The sequence below is a fragment of the Oncorhynchus keta genome, chromosome 19 (assembly GCF_023373465.1).
Source record: "Oncorhynchus keta strain PuntledgeMale-10-30-2019 chromosome 19, Oket_V2, whole genome shotgun sequence".
Classification (NCBI taxonomy): Eukaryota; Metazoa; Chordata; class Actinopteri; order Salmoniformes; family Salmonidae; genus Oncorhynchus; species Oncorhynchus keta.
Genome location: NC_068439.1, coordinates 42,651,362 through 42,670,710, shown reverse-complemented (window position 1 = coordinate 42,670,710; position 19,349 = coordinate 42,651,362). Strand labels below are relative to the sequence as shown.

At 42.2% G+C, this 19,349-nt stretch overlaps 2 protein-coding genes across 5 annotated transcripts in view; both read left to right on the top strand.

Moving 5' to 3' along the window:
- The window catches only part of rprd2a (regulation of nuclear pre-mRNA domain containing 2a), a 32,989-nt gene extending 28,774 nt beyond the window's left edge, over window positions 1–4,215 (top strand). Inside the window, exon 10 of the mRNA XM_035763660.2 lies at window positions 1,113–4,215. Within this exon, the coding sequence (XP_035619553.1) occupies window positions 1,113–2,956 (1,844 nt within the window). The 3' untranslated portion in view covers window positions 2,957–4,215. The remainder of the gene's footprint in view (window positions 1–1,112) is intronic.
- Window positions 3,148–19,349, top strand: part of celf3a (cugbp, Elav-like family member 3a) — a 30,789-nt gene continuing 14,587 nt past the window's right edge. For 3 of the 4 annotated variants that reach the window (XM_035763664.2, XM_035763662.2, XM_035763663.2), the window contains exons 1-2: window positions 12,563–12,794; window positions 13,362–13,444. In XM_035763664.2, coding sequence (XP_035619557.1) covers window positions 12,650–12,794; window positions 13,362–13,444 — 228 coding nt within the window. In that variant the 5' untranslated portion in view covers window positions 12,563–12,649. Of the gene's footprint in view, window positions 3,298–8,259; window positions 8,351–12,522; window positions 12,795–13,361; window positions 13,445–19,349 lie in introns of those variants that run through there. The other variant, XM_052470621.1, reaches the window with a different exon arrangement.

The window sequence follows — 19,349 nt, the reverse complement described above, 5'->3', positions numbered from 1 at the left end:
AATTTGTTCTAAACTGACTTGCCTAGCTAAATAAAATAAGCAGGCTATTTTCAACCAGAGAAGTTGGCTGTTGTATTGAGTTGCCCTTTAACCCTTGTGGGAATTGGCCTATATGGATAGGACTACATTAAAATGTTTCTTCCAGAAGAAATATGAAAGGCATAACCATGGTAGCAATTGAAAGAGAACAGTTTGGAGACCATGGGAAAATTATAAGTCCAAAGGTGAGGATACAACAGGTCACCTGACACAAGACTGAAGCCAAACATTACACTGTTGATTTTGCTGTTATTTTTGTCGCATTTGTTGATAACAAGATGTGAAAATACCCTGGATTCATTCAGTAGCATAAGACTATTCCTGCAAAATGTTAGGTTGCAAAATGTTAGGTTGGTGCAATATAAGGCAACAAAATTACAAGGATTGTCTCCAAGTAGACACAGAGTTCCTATGAAGTTTCAATTAACTTTAATGTTTTTTTTGTTAGCTCTTCTAGCTTTGCCGTTGAGGAACTAGAGCAAGCACACTTCTAGTTGTTTTGCATCACCACCATCACACAATTACGGTTGTTATTTACGCAATCCAAAAACAGGCCATTATAAATCGCAATCTGGGTCAGGTGGGCATTTGAAAGCTTGTTCTATTGCCAACATGGCTAGTAAATGATAAAATGTGGTGTTAATGTTAAGCTTTCACAAGGCAAATCAAAGAAACCGGTTGTAATTGGTGGACAAAGAAAGGAGTCGTGAGTGCATTCGGTTGCTTGTGCTTCTTCAAATGTCTTCACAAACAAGCTCATTCTGCTCAGAACAACCCAGGTTATGGCGCCATATCGTCTTGTAACGAACTGTACATCAAACCTAGTGATCATAAACATTGACACTATCACAAGTTTTATGATTTGGAAATGTGATGTGCACATTTTGGATATCGTTGTTCTTGACTGCTATTTGAGTAGCAAAGGTGGTGACAGACAGGGAGTGTAAATCTTTATTCTGCTATCACTAATTTTATTGTATTGGGTGAGAATCATTCAGATTCGTACAATGGAGTTCGCTATTCATAGTTGTCATGTATTTTAACACACATTTTAACACACATCTCCTTCTTAGGCCTCTCCACTCGTCTGAACTGTCCAGCGGAAAACCTCTCCTCAAACTCCCCCAGTACAGGCAAGCTCCCTCTCTCCGCCTACACCCCTACAGCACCCTCTCGAGGCCTTCCTCTCACCTCTTCTACGCTCGAACCAAACCCATCAGCCCCTGCAGTGGGGAACACCACTGCCGTCCCTCAGGCAGCGTCCCTTCCCCAGTCCACACTGCCTTTAGCCATCGGCCCTCATAGGGTCCTGGGGCAGGAGAAAGAAGAAATGCCTTCCGCTTCCAGCCTGGAGTCTAAGATCCACAGCTTCCTGCAGGGTAACCCTGGCTTTAATGCCTTTAACCTGGGTTTGGCTAGTGTGGCCGTCCAAGCGGGAGGCAGCACACTCAGCCCCTTAGCGGGTACAGAGACCCAGGGGGGCACTCCGGTACGGGACGAGGCCGGAGGAGGCACCCCCACCCTGGATGAGATCATGGACACTCCGGGAGGAGCAGAGCCCTTCCTGGCCAAACAAGGTCAGGTCGCTGTGGTTCCTAAACCAGAAGATGGCAGCCTGTCTCTGTCTCTGTCTCCAACTGCCTGCCATAACCAAGCTTGGCAGGATCCCAACACTCATGGCCATTTAGGACTACATCCAGGAGCGCCTAATGGTCAAGGGTACCACAGAGGACAGGGTTATGAAGGGAAGGAAGAGATGCATGGAATAGCTCCTTCTCTCAGAGAGTCTGGGTTGGCCCATTACCAGCCCATCACGACACAGGTGTCAGCCCCAACCCTTGGGGAGGGGTTACTCAGTAACACACCAGGAGGGCCTCCGTCAGGGCCAAACGCTGTTGTGAGTGAAGGAGGATGGTATGGTAATCTCTACCCAGAGGGACAGGCCCTGCATCCCAGCAACCACAACATGGCTGCCTCAGGTGCAGGAGATGGCAAAACCCCCATGTCAGGACTGTATGCATACCAGGGGGAGGGGCAGACGCAGCCCTACCAAACAAGGGATCCTCATGCTCTGCCTTTCCAGCAGGGGGCCAACCCCTCAAGCTTCCTCAACAGCCCCCTGCCCCCCATTCCCCAGCTGCCCCCACCGCCCTTCCCTGGGATACCAGCCCCACTGCAGGACTACCAGGGCCCGCCGTCTGTGATGGTGCCTGTGGAGGCAACTTCACCAAACCCTGAGATTGAGGATGACAGGGCGGGCATCAGTACATTGGGTGGTCCGGTGATTATCAGTGACCCCTATCACCCTGATGACTTTCGCCGTCACCCAGATGTCCTTCATCGCCACGCGGATGACCCATATCACCCTGACGATTTCCGTCGTCACCCCGATGACCTCCACGGCCACTCCGATCTACTCCGTCATCCTGACAACCTGCATCACCTTGACGACTTCCATCGCCATCCCGATGACCTCCGCCGGCACCCTCACGATCTCTGTCACCCAGACGATCGCTATTATCACCCAGATGATTTCCACCATCTACCTGTAGACGATCCTCATTATCCTTATAGAGTCAGAGAGCGCCTCACTCCCCCCCTCTCTCCCTCAGAAGACCCTTACTACTATAACTACCCGCCACGCAGCCCTTCCCCTCCATATGGTCACAGACACCCCCTTCCCCCTCACATGAACCTGCACCACCCTGACCACATGCCCCTGCCTCCCCATCCTCTCCACCTAGCTCGCCATACACACCTGAGAGGCCTCCCGCGGGGACCCCCACGCCCACCTCTCTATAGCCCCATGTTCAGGGGGAAACGGCCTGGGCCTCCTTTCGGTGGACACCCCAGAGGTGGGGGGCCAGGTGGTCCGTTCTTTCCCCCAAAAAGACCACACCTACCTCCGCGGTTCTGACTTGTCAACTGACTTGGTTCACATCAAATTAGTGCTTAGTCTAACGGAATGTCATTGAGGCAGGCGACGTGACACATGGAGGGGTAGAAGAGGAGGCGTATAAGAAATGAGTTTGGGAAAGAAGCTGAAGACTTCAGGTGTACTTTTTAAACAAATAAGGGGAGTGGAGAAGAGGCCTGAGGAAGAGGGGAATAGATGAGTACAGTTTAAGGAGAAGTGGAGGAGTAAATTGGGAGGATCTTAAGGAAGAGAGGATGAGTGAAGACGTGGATCTGGAGCAAGAGGGAATGGAGAAGTCGGCCTGAACAACGGAGATGCAGCGGAATAAAAGAAGATAAGAGGTGGATATATAATTCAGTTTGATTATTGTTCTCATATTTGTTTGAGTATAAAACATTGCATTAAATCTTTAGTTCATTTCCCCCTCTGGATTAGCTCTAAGCTTGCATATATGCTTGTGTGCATGCGTTAGCGTGAGTTACATCTAAGACTACTGTTCATTATTTAAACTGCATTTTAAGACGTTGTTCTTTTGCAAAGTAGGCTTAAGTGTCAGAGAAAGGTAGTTACTGCTATGTTTCTCTTGTCATTTTTCAATTAAAAGTTGAGGTCTACTTTCCCTTTGCAAAGACCTAACCGAGATCCCAACAGCCGAGATAATTGCTCCTAAGTGGTCTCTTTTTGTTTACACTACATTTTATGTAAGTAGACACAAAGAGAACGTAAACGTAATATTATGTTCTACAATATCCGTTTGTGTAGCCGGGGGACAATGATAAATTCCATAAATGTTATGACTTTGAATATTATAATTGTTAAGCAAAACTTTGTTCAGTGTGCATAGTGCGAAAGATTTAACCCTTTACTGGCTGTGTCATCACTTCTCTCATTTCTCAGAGAAGGATGACACCGGCACAGGGCTAATAGAATAAAATGGGGGGGGGGTGATTGTTGCCCCTAAACGACAAAGAAGAAAAGAGAATTTTGGAGCTGGATCAAGAAACGCCACTTTCAGTCTTCAACTATCTTTTACTTGTACTGGCTTTAATAAAAACCTGAGTTTGAAAACCGCAGTGGGAGGTTACTTTCTTTTTCAGTCTTGGGAAATGCCTCTCGCCTGGGTCATGTTTGCCTTTAATTCTTCCTCCATGATTCCTTCCCATCACCACTTCCACAGTAACATTGATGCCCCTCTGGGTTGTGGTCAATTCAAGTTGTAAACTGATGTTCCAATTCAATAAAAAATGCATCATTGAGAAGCTATTTTCAATGACTTCTCTATATTGAAAGGGAGATGGTATATGTTTTGGATTTAAATTCAAATCATTTCCTGGGTTTGTTGACTTCTGTTTTTGTTCTAACTGACCTCAACCATGATGCTCATGCACTAAATGAAAATCTAACAGAAATGTAAGTGCGTAGTCATCTGGTGTACTGTAGGAAGCGAATAGCCTAAGTGATTCACATCTGTTGCCATGCAACGTGCTGCGTAATTCATTTACTTAGAATGGGAGGTTTAGAAATTAGATTTGAGCTCGTGGCCATGTAGGAGTAGCCCACTGGTGCCTGAAACAAAATGGTTGAGACACACCAGGAGACTCATTCTGTGACCACAATGCAAACATTCACTGACCTGTCACAAAGATATATAGTGCCCTTTGTAATTATTGGGACAGTGAACAATTTGTTCTACTTTTGGCTTTGTTCTCCAGCACTTTTTTATTTGAAAGTATACAACAGCTGAGGTTAAAGTGTAGACTGTCAGTTTTAATTTGAGGTTATTTTTATCCATATCAGATGAACCATTTAGAAAATATAGCACTTTTTGTACCTAGTCCCCTCCCATTATAGGGGACCAAAAGTATTGGGACAAATTAATGTGTGTTAAAGTAGTCAATTTTAGTATTTGGTCACATATTCCAAGCACACAATGATCACATCAAATGTGTGACCCTACAAACTTGTTGGATGCATGATGTTATTGTTATGGTTGTTTCAGATGATTTTCTGCCCAATAGAAATGAACGGTAAATAAGAATAGAATATGTTTCTAAACACTTCTACATTGTGGATGCTACCATGATTATGGATAGTTAGACGCACAAATATCATCCAACAATTTGAGTCCAGCTTGGCGTAGTCATTGCTTGCTAGGAATATGTGGCCAAATACTGAACTTTTGACTACTTTTAATACGCATAGGTAAATTTGTCCAGATACTTTTGGGACTCTAAAATGGGGGGGGACTATGTACAAAAAAAAGTGCTGTAACCTCTAAACGGTTCACCCGATAGGGATGAAACCTCAAACTAAAGCTGACAGTATGCACTTTCACCATCGTCATTGTTTAATTTCCAATCCAAACTTTGAGTATACAGCCGAAAGAAGGAAAAAAATGCACATTACGGAGGGCAATGTAAAACAAGTGACACAATGTTAATACACGATCGGTTAGATTGATCTGTTTATTGGCTTTTAGATCGGGGGCCTTACTCATAAAGCATCTCAGAGGTAGGAGTGTGGATTTAGGATAGGTTTTGCCATTTTTGATCACAAAGATTTTATGGACATTTAACCTGATCCTAGGTCAGTACTCCTACTCTGAGACACTTGATACAAATGGACCCAGATTCAATTGGTCTTTCAATCAATTTAGAAAATAAAAGTACATCCAAAAACAGCTGGATCTGCTGTTCCTAGATGTTTGAACAGTAACTTATGTTAAATAATGAATGTGGTTAGTGAAGGACCTTTTAAGGTTACCTAAACAGGACGAGACAATGCCCTGCCTTCGGTTTAGGTTTTCGCTGCCTGTGCTCACTATTATTAGAGAACGGCCATCACCCATGGCCTGATTCACTATGCTTCCTTGGAAAATAGTACTTATAGGCCTGGGGTCATATATAGGAGTGCTTAGAATCAGTTTAGATCACAAGAATGGACCTGGGGAAACGGATCCGAGATTAGCACCACTACTCTTGACACACTTTTATGAGTCTTGCAGATCCTCTGTAATGTTGCAGTGCTCTTATGCTTTACTAAAAAGATGAGCTTTGATCAGTTTTGTCATTTTAAATAACTTGCAGCCAGTTCTGCCGTGCTGGTTTAAATTCTGGCCTTGACCATGACTTCAATAGAATACTTTATGACATGATTCTTTACAATACCAAAATAAACCAAACACTGAAATTGTCAGCTAATATGTCTGAGTAGGCATTGAATAAATAATGCAGGAATAATCTGTGGTGTAAAAAGTACTCAATTGTCATACTTCAGTAAAAGTAAAGACCTTTTTTTAACAGAAAATTACTCAAGGTAAAGTGAGCCACCCAGTAAAATTCTACATGAGTAAAAGCCAAAGTATTTTGTTTTTAAATATACTTGTGCCAAAAGTAGCTAATTGCGCAAATACTTTTTATCAAAAGTGAAAGTATACATTTAAAATGTCTTAAGCAAACCAGACCAACAATATTTTTTTATTATTTTTTATTTATTTACGGATAGCCAGGGCCATACTCAAATAAATGAAGCATGTGTCTCGTGAGTTCGCCAGATCAGAGGCAGCAGGGGATGTTCTCTTGATAAATGCGTGAATTTGACCATTTTCTTGTCCTGCTAAACATTCAAAATGTAACGAGTACTTTTGAGTCAGGGAAATGTAGGGAATAAAAAGTACATTATTTTCTGTAGTAAATGTAGTAAAAGTACAGGTTGTCAAATATAAGTAGTAAAGTACGGATACCCCCAAATACTACTTAAGTACTTTATACCACTAAATAATATGTTATGAAGACATTTATTGAAATGTAATTGAAGTATTTTTTTTAAAGTTAATTGGAAATAGACAAGATCATTGTATAATTTTGTGTTTTTTTTCAGTAAGGGGAGCTACACGAAAACAACCAAACTATATGTGATCATTTTACATATTGCGAAATGCATCCGTGTGTCGTCCCTGACCACTATGTGAAAACGGTTTTCTCCGTTTTGCTAGAAGTAATAATAGGGATGACGTAGGCCTATATAAAATGGTAATCAAAGTGTACGGTAATATTAGACATACTGTAAATGTGTATGTTGTATACAAACAAATGTGGGCAATGTTCACTACTCGGGCGCTAGATGTCAGTAAAGGTTCTCATAGGCATTTGTCTCGCAGTAAGAACATATGCTTATCGGAAGAACGGTCGGATAACGTCTGAGCAATTTGAGACACGCAGCATAGTGTTTTAAATGTACAAGTTAAATAAAAAGCACACCGCGTTTGTTCCTTTGCATCGCACGGTCTTGGTTTACGTGTAGCTTACTGTTTGTTGCCTATTCATAAGTGCCTCCTTATCTGACGAGATCATGGGACGTTTCCCTGCTCATCTTTAGAGCCCCGCATTGTAATTTTAAGGTATTGACGAATGTTTAAAGTTGTGTACAATCAGTGCGCAGAACCTTGCATTAAAAAAAGGTTTTTCGTGTGCGCGTTTTCGGACTGTGCAGGTCAGAGGCGTGTTCAGCAGGACGTAACGTTCAGATAGCAAATTTCTATGTTGGACAGACATGGCTACACCGACATGTAGATGAAGGAATCAAGTCGGTCCTATTCATTGAATTTCTATATGCAACGTTCAAGAACGTTTTGCAACTGAACGTGGCCCAGGCGCTGGCACATTCAGGAAAGGGATTGACGCACAAAGATGAAAAATATAGGACAAATATAGGTACAGGATAATATCCGACAAAATATTGACGTTGTTACTAATGTTGAATGGGAAACGATGAGTAAACATGGAGTAAAGAAATTGATATTTGAATGTTATAGCCACACCAAGTGTGCCTACAATCAAAGAACAAAAATGTTTTAAAAAATTTAAAAAAACATTTTGTATATTTTATTTAACCTTTTAATTTAACTAAATGAAATGCATCCCTCTGACATTTTCATGTTCAAATAGCCCTTCATTTCATCCTTTATCGGTGTAGTCTCATTCCATGAGAGCAACATTACTTTAAAAAAAAAAACATGACTTGCAGCGTTAACCTACCATGGTCTCGACAAAAAACGAAACAATAGTGTAGGTAGCCCTACAGGTTGTTAAAAAGGTGAAAACCTTGTGGGATTTTGTTTTCATAAAACAACTGAAGTGATGTCCAGCTCTGGATCTGAGCATTTGCCCTTACTATGATAATGGTTAGCTTCATTTATCATGTATTGTTCTATTTTAGGTGCTTTATTGATTTTTTTCCCCCCTGGCCTTACTCTGTTCTAATACCTATTTTTTCTTTCCATCTTTCCTTTCTGCTGTTAACAGTGATATGGTGACCTGTGTAAGGAGTGGGAAACTGCTGGCATGAGTGATGAGACAACAAGGACCGATATCTCCTCAACGTCCACTAACCTGGGTAATGAAATGTTTAACATCGCCAAAGAAATACTAAATACAGGGAAGTTTCTCTGACACAGATGAATCCTAATCATGGTCTAAAATTCTAGCTCAAGTGAGAATCTCTACTGAAAATGCTTGTGTGTCCAGGATTAGGCATAATCTGTGTCTGGGATATCTCCCATGTATGACTGGCCTTGTGTTGGCCATAATTTAGTTGAGGAAAGTAATTTTATTGATTGAATTTAAATCAAGATACTGTACGTAGTTATTCAAGCACCCTCTAGTGGTGCAATGTGTCTTATTTGAGAAGAACCACAATGATATTGTCAGGGTGGTGGTATGATTGACTAAGGCTGCTTCCCAAATGGCACCCCGGTCAAAAGTAGTGCACTATATAGGTAACCTCGTTCCCAGACACTTCTGCCCAAATGCATGGAAGGTCTAGTGGACCAATACGTCAAACTAAGCATTCGTTAGCCAATAAGAAAGATGTGAATCTCCCGGCGTGATAGGCATTGGCTTAATCTACCAACCAATCATCTCCCCCTACAGCTTCCCCTATGTGTCTTGTGCACCTCTGTCGTATCAGAGAGGACGAGGCGAAGCGAAAGATTTTAATCCTCCCAAAATCTGTCGACGAAAAATAAGCCCACAAGTTGAGTAATTTTTGTATGGAGGTAAATGAGTGTCGAATTTGGTCAACAACATTTTTTTATTGCTAATTTGCTACTTGAGGCTTATTTGATCTAATGTAAGTCTAGTAATGGTTAGGTTGTTACGAATAGCATTTCGGCAACTTTGAATTTTTTAAACTTTATTATTTTTTTTACTTTATTTAGTAGTGCATGTTGTCAGAGCTAGTGGAGTCATCATGGACATAACCCGTTTTAACATGGATACAGCCATTGAAGGCTTCCACAATTCCACCATGGGTGGGAAATCTTCTGAGCCAATAAAGATTGCCTCAATGGCGCTATAATGGCACAGCTACAAAGATGAGTCCTCTGTCTAGCTCTATGGCCTCTTCACACACTTATCTCCTTTTTCATTGGCTAGAATGATCCCACCTGATCTCGCTTCCTCCCCCCTTGCCTTCCATGTATTTCCATTGTTGGAGTGGTATATATATTATCTTGTCAATATAATAGACCATCTTTGGTTGTATCGGTCTGATGTCTTGGCAATAAAGAGATTGTAACTCTTATTGGGATAGTCCCCCCCATGCGACCCACATCGACCACATATTTTAATGGTGTAGGCTTTCTTCTCTGTGAAGCCATTGGCTGGCTAGCTAGCTATTTTCTGTGCTAATTAGCAAGCTGGAAGTTTTGCTAGCACACTGGCACAAGTTCCTGCGCGGGTCATGCCTCCATTTGGAGCAACGCCTTGCAGTCGTGTGATTCGCTCAAGGTAAATGATGACAAATACTTTACTCAATAAGTCACTCACATAGAATTGCATGATCATTCACACTAGGCCCACTTTGCATCGTTGATATCCTAGGCTCATATGCGATGTGCGCAATAGCCCTGTCATGAGGTTACTATAAATTGAATAGGGGCCCATTGGGGACACATTGAGCCTAATGTGTACCTGCTAAGCTCAACTGGCCAACTGGCTGTATTGTTATGACTGATTTGCTGTGTGTAACTTTGTCCCATCTCTTTGAATGTCTCTTGAGGAAAGAGGTCAAAGTGAGGAGGAGAACCAGAGGGGAGCAGAGTGGTTGAGAGATGGCTAAAGGACATGTCACTTAGCCAGGGACAGGAAGTACAGCCAGAATGAGTGAGCTTGGTGCCGCAAACATGAGACCAGACAGGTTAAGCTCTCTGTTTCTCACACACACACACACACACACACACACACACACACACACACACACACACACACAGTATTCTACTTTGGAAAATTCTGTACATTTAAACCATGTATTTTTAATTAACAGATTTGATTCAAATAAAAGCAATAATATGTATGCTTCTCTTTACACAATAAAATATGTATTATCATAACTTTTTTATTGCTCAGTTACTTGTATCTTTTGCTTATACCTTAAACTGACATGCCCATTGTTGATGCATTATGAGGCACAGTGAGTGACAGTCTAGGTACTCCCAACTGTGTTGATAGGATCATCATATTCATATTTGTTGGATAGATCACACTTTTACATTTTACAGAAAGTGTTCTAGCTTGAGAATGTCACCGCTGACATCAAACAGTAGAAAATGTGAGGTGCAGGTACTCTGCTTAAGTGAGCCCCTTCTCAAGTCAAGCCCTAAGCCTAACTTTTTCTTCTTCTTGTCAATTGACATGCACCATCTGAAATAATCACATGCCAATTTCAACTATTTTCTAAATATCAACCATTGTATTGTATCATCAAGATGAGTAAGATAAACTCTAATGCTTAGGGATGGAAGTGGAGACATGATTTAAGGAGGGATGATAGATGGCAAATTTAAGAAATGGTTTGGGTTGGGTACAATAAATATTGAGGGGGAAAAAATATGAAAACACCACTGGCTATTTAAAACTGGGATAAACCCAGTGGGGGTTTCGGCAAGAGCTCATACAACTATCTGTTTTTCATTGTGAGAAAATCTTGTACTGTACGTGTTTATTTGAAGTGCCATGATTAGGTATGTGCGCATAAGTGAATGCTGTCATGTGGGCCTATTGTTTACATGTTCGCTCATTGTGTGTAAAGTGGGTGTGTGCAGCAGAACCATTCAAATGACTTATGACATATGTCAAATTTTAAAGAGATTTATGTTTTTATTTATTTTTTGTCAATCGAAGTTTCAGTCAGCGACCGCGTCTACAACCATTTCAGCACCGCGGTCAGCTCTCACTACGAGAACAAAAGACAGATTTGCATCCCTTGATGTCAGGCACCGCCAAAAAGTGCATGGCTGAAATGAAGGACGAAAAAACATGTCAAAACCAAAAATCCCTCTCATACTTTTATAATCTATCATTTAGTCCAATAAATGTTAAGTATTATATGATTAAGTAATCGATTTTGTGTCATTATCTTGTCTCATTCTGCACAGTCAAAAAAAATAGAATGGAGGAAATGTCGTCTAAAGACCAGTCCTGGTAGAATTCTTAGACGCTTCCTAACGGCAGACATCGCGGCTTGTTACAACCTAAGGGAGCATATAGATCGACAGGGAGGGAGACACCGGTTTACGACGTCAAAGGCAACGGAGTACACAGACCCAGCCAACGCGGGAGCGAGCGGCAGCAATAGTCTACCATTTCCTGTGTTTGATCATAGGGAGCCTTTTATTATAACCACAAACCGCTTGAGAAATCCCAAAGAGGTCATTTTTTTTTTCGAAAATCCGATTTTGTGTGTATTTAGTGGAAAACCGGGTTTGTACACATAACACATCAAAACTACGAGATAAAGCATCACACGCTCATGTTTATGGATAAAGGACGTCGTCGCTTGGATTTGTTCGGTGCGCTCTTTTGGGGGTAACTTGTCAAGGCACGGATTCAGAGGGGTCCTACATCAGACAAATTTAATTGAACAGGAGAATAGACAGAAACCGAAAATAAACCCTATTTGACAAGGGACAGAGGAGAACGGGTGATTCTGCTCTCAACTAACTGCGAGACGAAGGAGAGAGGATCAAGGAGGAATAGTAGGTGAAGATTTTGTTCTCATAACGTATGTACAATTATGTTCAATTCATTGTTATCGTCACCTCATCTTGACAAAGGGACCAAACAGGCCATACGTTGACACAACGTGACAGTATAGCCTATGGGTTTAAACAAGCAGTTGAGACCCATAGAGGGTTGAACAAAGGAGTACTTCGATGTCTGTTTATTTACATGAATTTACCCGTGTAAACAACGATGTTAGTCAGAACCTAATAATAGGTTATCAGCTCATCAATTTCCCGATTTATTTATTTTTGGTGCGGAGACTGATTACAAACAATTACAGGGAAAACCATTGCAATTCATTTAGAATTGCAACAGTCCAATATGTTTTGCATGGCTATACCAACCGATGACCGTGATAGCTCCTGCTATTCAAAACATTGAAAGAAAATGAAAGTAGCTATGCATTTGAAGAATAAATGAATTAATTTAGACTAGACCTCTTCTTCTCATCTGTTCCTCTGTCGTTGTGTTCTAAACACCTTCCCTCGCTCTCCTCGTCTCCAGGACCGAGTTGAAACCTTCGCCCGTCATCTCCACATTGTCCGAAGATCTATAGGTCCTCCCCGCTCATTCTGACCACATTTCCAGTGTCCGTCCTCGGTGCGTACATCCCCGCTCCCACACCGTGTCAATGAAGGAGGCCGACGCAATCAAGCTCTTCATTGGGCAGATACCCCGAAATCTTGAGGAGAAGGACTTGAAACCGATCTTCGAACAGTTCGGGAAAATCTATGAGTTGACAGTGATAAAGGACAAGTACACGGGGATGCACAAAGGTAAGGGGAGAGGAGACAACACTGTATAGGCTAGGCTGTAGAGCGCACGGAAATACTTAGTTTACAATACATAGTCCTGCTGTCAGGGATTAGACGTTGTTTAGGCTATATGACTGAGCATATTTAGGCTACGAGACCTATGTAACAGGTGCATGGCCACTGGCAGTTAAGTCCTTTCTGGCCAGCAGTAAATGTGTTTCATCAGTGCACCTTCCAGCTTGTCTTTGTGGTTGTACCAGCTGAAGCAATGGTTACATCTCAAATGGCACCCTATTCTGTATGTAGTGTACTACTTTTGACAAGGGCCCATAGGGCTCTGGTTAAAGTAGTGCTCTATATAGGGAATGGGTGTCTTTGTAGAAAATGTAACTTCTCCCGTCCATAGGCTTAGTAGCCTATATTCATTTTTTTTCTACAACAGAATATTAAAAGTCACAGTGCAACCTGCTGCATTTTCTCTCTGCCCATTTGTTGCATCACGGTAAACTAAGACATTCCACTTATAGACCTAGTGTTATGCACCGGTCTTTGTTTAATGGTATAATGAACCCTCAATCTTCCCACCAGGCTGTGCCTTCCTGACATACTGCGAACGAGAGTCTGCCCTCAAGGCCCAGAATGCACTGCACGAGCAGAAGACGCTACCAGGGGTGAGTGCTCTCTCTGACGTTCAACAGCACACACTGGTCGAGTCCCAAATGGCATCCTGTTCCCTATGTAGTGCACTATTGGCTAGAGCCGTATGGGCACTGGTCAAAATTAGTGCACTAGTACTACGTAGGAAAATCGGGTCCCATTTGGGACGCAACCATTCCCATGAGCACAAGGCGGAACAAGTGGCAGTCTACCTCACTGCACTACACACACACACACACACACACACACAGACACAACAGTGTGCCACAGAAAAAAATAACTCACTCTGACATGTGAGCTCCACTTCCCTTTGAGTTGATTTGCCCAAGAGGAAGGTCAGGGGCAGCTTTCCTATATTTCCCTGTACATGGCGCATCCAGTCAGCGTCTTAGTCATCATCCTACGTCTTGGTGGGTTGGGAGTGACAGCTTAGGGGCATGCCGGAGTTACTTTGCCCTCTCTCGCGTCCCGCACATTCGAAATCAAAGTTAGAGCAGCTTGTTTAGCATAACCAGGCAGCAGGTGTGCTGCCAAGTGACATTTATGGAGCAGAATGTGACATGACAGGCGCTCTCTCTCGGCAGTCTCTATAGAAACAGACGAGTATTGCGTTCCGAATGCTATTGCCTCCAGTGCTTTCAGAAAGTATTCATACCCCTTGACATAATCCACATTTTGTTGTTACCCATCTAGACACAATATCCCATAATGACAGTGAAAACATGTTTAACATTTTTTTTTTTTTACAAATTTATTGAAAATTTATATACAGTACCAGTCAAATGTTGACACACTTGCTCATTCAAAGGTTTTTTTTTATTTTTACCATTTTCTACATTGTAGAATAATAGTGAAGACATAACTATGAAATAACACATGTAGTAACCAAAAAAGTGTTCAACAAATCAAAATATATATATTTTTTGAGATTCTTCAAAGTAGCCACCCTTTGCCTTGATGACAGCTTTGCACACTCTTGGCATTCTCTCAACCAGCTTCATGAGGTAGTCACCTGGAATGCATGTAAATTAACAGGTGGGCCTTGTTAAATGTTAATTTCTGGAATTTCTTTCCTTAATGCGTTTGAGTCAATCAATTGTATTGTGACAAGGTAGGGGTGGTATACAGAAGATAGCCCTATTTGGTAAAAGAACAAGTCCATATTATGGCAAGAACAGCTCAAATAAGCAAGGAGAAACAACAGTCCACTACTTTAAGACATGAAGGTCAGTCAATCTGGAAAATAAATTCTTCAGAGTTCAAGTAACAGACACATCTCAACATCAACTGATCAGAGGAGACTGCATGAATCAGGCCTTCATGGAAACCACTACTGCAGGACACCAATAAGAAGAGACTTGCTTGGACCAAGAAACACGAGCAATAGACCGGTGGAAATCTGTCTTTTGGTCTGATGAGTCCAGATTTGACATTTTTTGTTCCAAACGCTGTGTCTTGTGAGATGCAGAGAAGGTGAACGGATGATCTCCGCATGTGTGGTTCCCACCGTGAAGCATGGAGGATGTGGTGTGGGGGTGCTTTGCTGATGGCACTGTCTGTTATTTATTTAGAATTCAAGGCACACTTAATCTGCATGGCAACCACAGCATTCTGCAACGATACGCCACCCCTTATGGTTTGGGTTTAGTGGGACTACCATTTGTTTTTCAACAGGATAATGACCCAAAACACACCTCCAGGCTGTGTAAGGGCTATTTGACCAAGAAGGAGAGTGATGGTGCTGCATCAGATGACCTGGCCTCCACAATCACCCGACCTCAACCCAATTGAAATGGTTTGGGATGAGTCGGACCGCAGAGTGAAGGAGAAGCAGCCAACAAATGCTCAGCATATATGGGAACTCCATCAAGACTTTTGGAAAAGCATTCCCTCTGGTTGAGAGAATGCCAAGAGTGTGCAAAGCTGTCATCAAGGCAAAGGGTGGCTACTTTGAAGAATCTGAAATATAAAATATATTTTACAGTTAACACTTTGGGGTTTCTACATGATTCCATATGTGTTATTCAATAGTTTTGTTCTCTTCACTATTATTCTACAATGTAAAAAATAAAATAAAACTTGAAATGAGGTGTGTCCAAACTTTTGACTGGTTCTGTAAATATTCACACCCCCTGAGTCAATACTTTGCAGAAGTACCTTTGGCGGTGATTACAGCTTTGTCGTCCTGGGTGTGTCTGTATCAGCTTTGCACATCTGGATTTGGGGATTTTCTCCCATTCTTTCTTGCAGATTTTCTCAAGCTCTGTTATGTTTAGATGAGGAGCGGCGGTGAAAAGCAATCTTCAAGCCTTTCCACGGATTTTCAATGGGATTGGCTGGGCCACTCAAGGACTTGAATATTCTTGTTCTGAAGCTATTCCAGCGTTGCTTTGGCTGTATGCTTGGGGTCATTGTCCTGTTAGAACGTAAATCTTCCCCCCTAGTCTAAGGTCGTTTGCTCTCTGAAGCGGGTTCTTATCAAGGATTTGCCTGTATTTGGCACCATTCATTGTTCCTTCTATCCTTAGTCTCCCAGTCCCTGCTGCTGAAAAGCATCCCCATAGCATGATGCTGCCGCCACCATACTTTACAGCAGGGATGGTGTTAGATGGGTGATGAGCTCTGCATGGTTTTCACCAGACATAATGCTTTGCATTCAGACCAGAGAGTTAAATGTGTGTCTCATCGGACCACAGAATCATTTGCCTTATGTCTTTTATGTGCCTTTTGGTAAACTCCAGGTGTGCTGTCATGTTCCTTTTTCTAAGGAGTGGCGTCCATTTGGCCAATCTACCATAAAGCCCAGGTTGGTAAAAGTGCTGTAGAGACTGTCCTTCTGGCAGGTTCTCCCATCTCAGCCAGTGAACTCTGTAGTTCTGTCAGTGGTTCTTGGTCACCTCCCAGACCAAGGTCCTTCTTGCTCGGTTGCTCAGTTTGGTTGGACGGCCAGCTCTAGGCAGTCTGGTAAGTTCAATATTTTTTTCATTTCCCAATGATTGACACCACTGTGCTCTTAGAAACACTCAAACCCTGTATAAATGGTTGTATACCCTTCCCCAGATATATGCCTTATCACAATATATCTCGGAGCTCTATGGACAGTTCCTTGGACTCTATATGGTATAGTTTCTACTCTGACATGCACTGTCAACTGTGGAACCTTATCTAGACAGGTGTTCTTTTTCTAAATCATGTCCAAACAATTGAATTGGACACATGTGGACTCCAAGTTGTAGTGACATCGCAAGGAGATTGTATGCACCTAAGTTCAATTTGGAGTGTCATAGCAAAGGGGTATGAATACTTATTTAAATGAGTGATTTCTGTATTTAATTTTAAATAAATGAGCTAACATTTCTAAAAACATGTTTTCTCTCTGTCATAGATGGGTGAGAATCTATTTAATCCATTTTGAATTCAGGCTGTAACACAACAAAATGTGTCAAGGATTATGAATACTTCCTGTAGGTACTGTATGTACTGCACTACTTTTGACCAGGGCCCATAGGGTTCTGGTCAAAAGTAGTGCACTATGCAGGGAATAGGGGCCACCATTTGGGACTCTAAATAGGCTATATGCAACACAGCTAGGAATTATTATTGGACAAACCTGCTTTCCTCCTCCACTCACCTCGCCTCCTCTCAATATCTCACTCTTCTTTTTATTGAGGTTTACTGAGTTGTATTCTTTTGTTGGGTTTTATTACCAGTATTCCCATTTTAAGATGGTAGTGGGCCAAATCAAAGTTTTATTTGTCAGTCGCCCAGGACACAGCGTAGTGTACTCAGTACAATGAAATGCTTACTCGCAAGCTGAGACAGTGAGGGGCATTTGGGAGCCAGAGAGGTAGAGTTAGCACTAGCAGCAATATACTGTAAATCCTATTATTAGCATGACAGTAGTCTGGCCTTCCTGACCTCTCAGAGAGGATCAGCAGTCAGGTTCCCCATCGTTAAACCCCGTCTCCCCTGTCCATCTCCCCAGTGACTCGCTTCCCAGACCTTCTCACCTAAGCCATGTACAACCGTCCAAGAACAACCTCCCCCTCGTGTCCCCCATCCCAACCCCCGCAATGATGAAAACCACCTTATTAGCTAGACACTGACTACCCCACCCCCACCCCCGGACAAGTAGTATCCCCACCCCCACTACCAGCTGTGGTGTAATCGTTATCTAATAGCACCTGCACTGCCAGAGAATAATTAACTTCACCATCCCCTTGTCAGTGACGCTATAAAGGAAAAACATGAAAGTAATTGTAAGACACGAATACACCAATGCGCTTCTGAATACAGAAAGCTGAAGCATGTCATTATCTCTCTCCTCCTCTCCTTGTGCATTTATATTTAACATCCCTCTGTCTGTAGTGAGCTATACGCTGCCTGCCATGGTGGGAAATGTCAGTGCTTTTAATTGTCCTCACAATACACAACTACGGCCAAAAAGTAGATGTAAAAAGGAGTAAAGGGGGGAGTGAAAGGACGGCGGGATGAACATATGGTCTGATCTGAGTGGCACCTGGCCTTGTGTTTAATTTCAGGTGAGAGACACTCCGTCTCACCGACATGGAGGCAGAGGATAGTGTCAAAAGGAGAATCTGCTGGTCTCTCTCTCTCTCTCTCTCTCTCGCCTCCCATCTTGTACTCATGTCCTCCTGTCTCCTCTGTTCTCCATCTCCCCGCTGCGATCTCTCGCTGTCTGAATTCTGTTTTGTTGCCATCCCAGTGTGTCTGGTCAACTTCACTGGTACAGCGGCTGGAGACGGATAAACATGACCCTACAGACACGACATGGACTGACTCACAAATTGAATATGACCTATATATCCCCTTTCCTTGATTCCCCCTTTATCTACATTTTGGATCTAGATTGTATGTGCTTTCACAATAGTCATCCCCACTGGTAAGGGTCAAATGCTTGTTTCAGTGCTTTGTTATGATAATGTTTCACTGAAATCAGAACCGGACATTGCCCTTCATTAGCAAGAAATAACCAGGTGACGATGGATTTAGTGAAGTCTGCCTGTGAATGATATTCCAATATTTTAGGACTAATTTTGAATAATGAACTGTACATACACTTCATTTTTTTTGGTGTGCAGATTGCTGGGGCATGTCTCCAGAGATGGAATGAGACTACGTGTGACTGTGTGTGTCTTGTGGGGGAGGGGGAGGGCAGGTGTTCAGACTGACATGGTTTGCTGAAGGGGGGATGGACTGTGTGTGCTCGGGAAGAAAACATCCAGAGATGTGGACTGGAGATGTTGACGTCTTCATAAAGGAAATAAGAACGTACACACTGCTCTTGTCAGTATCAATAGTTTATTTAGCTTCGTCAGAGCTTCTTTTCTTCTTTTTTTAAAGATCTTCATAAAGAATAGACGCTCTCCCTAAAAAATGTTTTTTTTAACGTCTGACTAAGCTTGACATTTTACTCAGCCATGAGTCAGACTCATTTTCAGACTTCGCAAAATAATGTATGAATTTAGGACTAACAATTGAGCATACACACTGTGTGTGTCTATTATATATATATACATACATACATACATACATACATACATACATACATACATACAGTGGGGCAAAAAAGTATTTAGTCAGCCACCAATTGTGACGCTCTCCCACTTAAAAAGATGAGAGAGGCCTGTAATTTTCATCATAGGTACACTTCAACTATGACAGACAAAATGAGAAAAAAAATCCAGAAAATCACATTGTGATTTTTTTAAATGAATTTATTTGCAAATTATGGTGGAAAATAAGTATTTGGTCAATAACAAAAGTTTATCTCAATACTTTGTTATATACCCTTTGTTGGCAATGACAGAGGTCAAATGTTTTTTGTAAGTCTTCACAAGGTTTTCACACACTGTTGCTGGTATTTTGGCCCATTCCTCCATGCAGATCTCCTCAAGA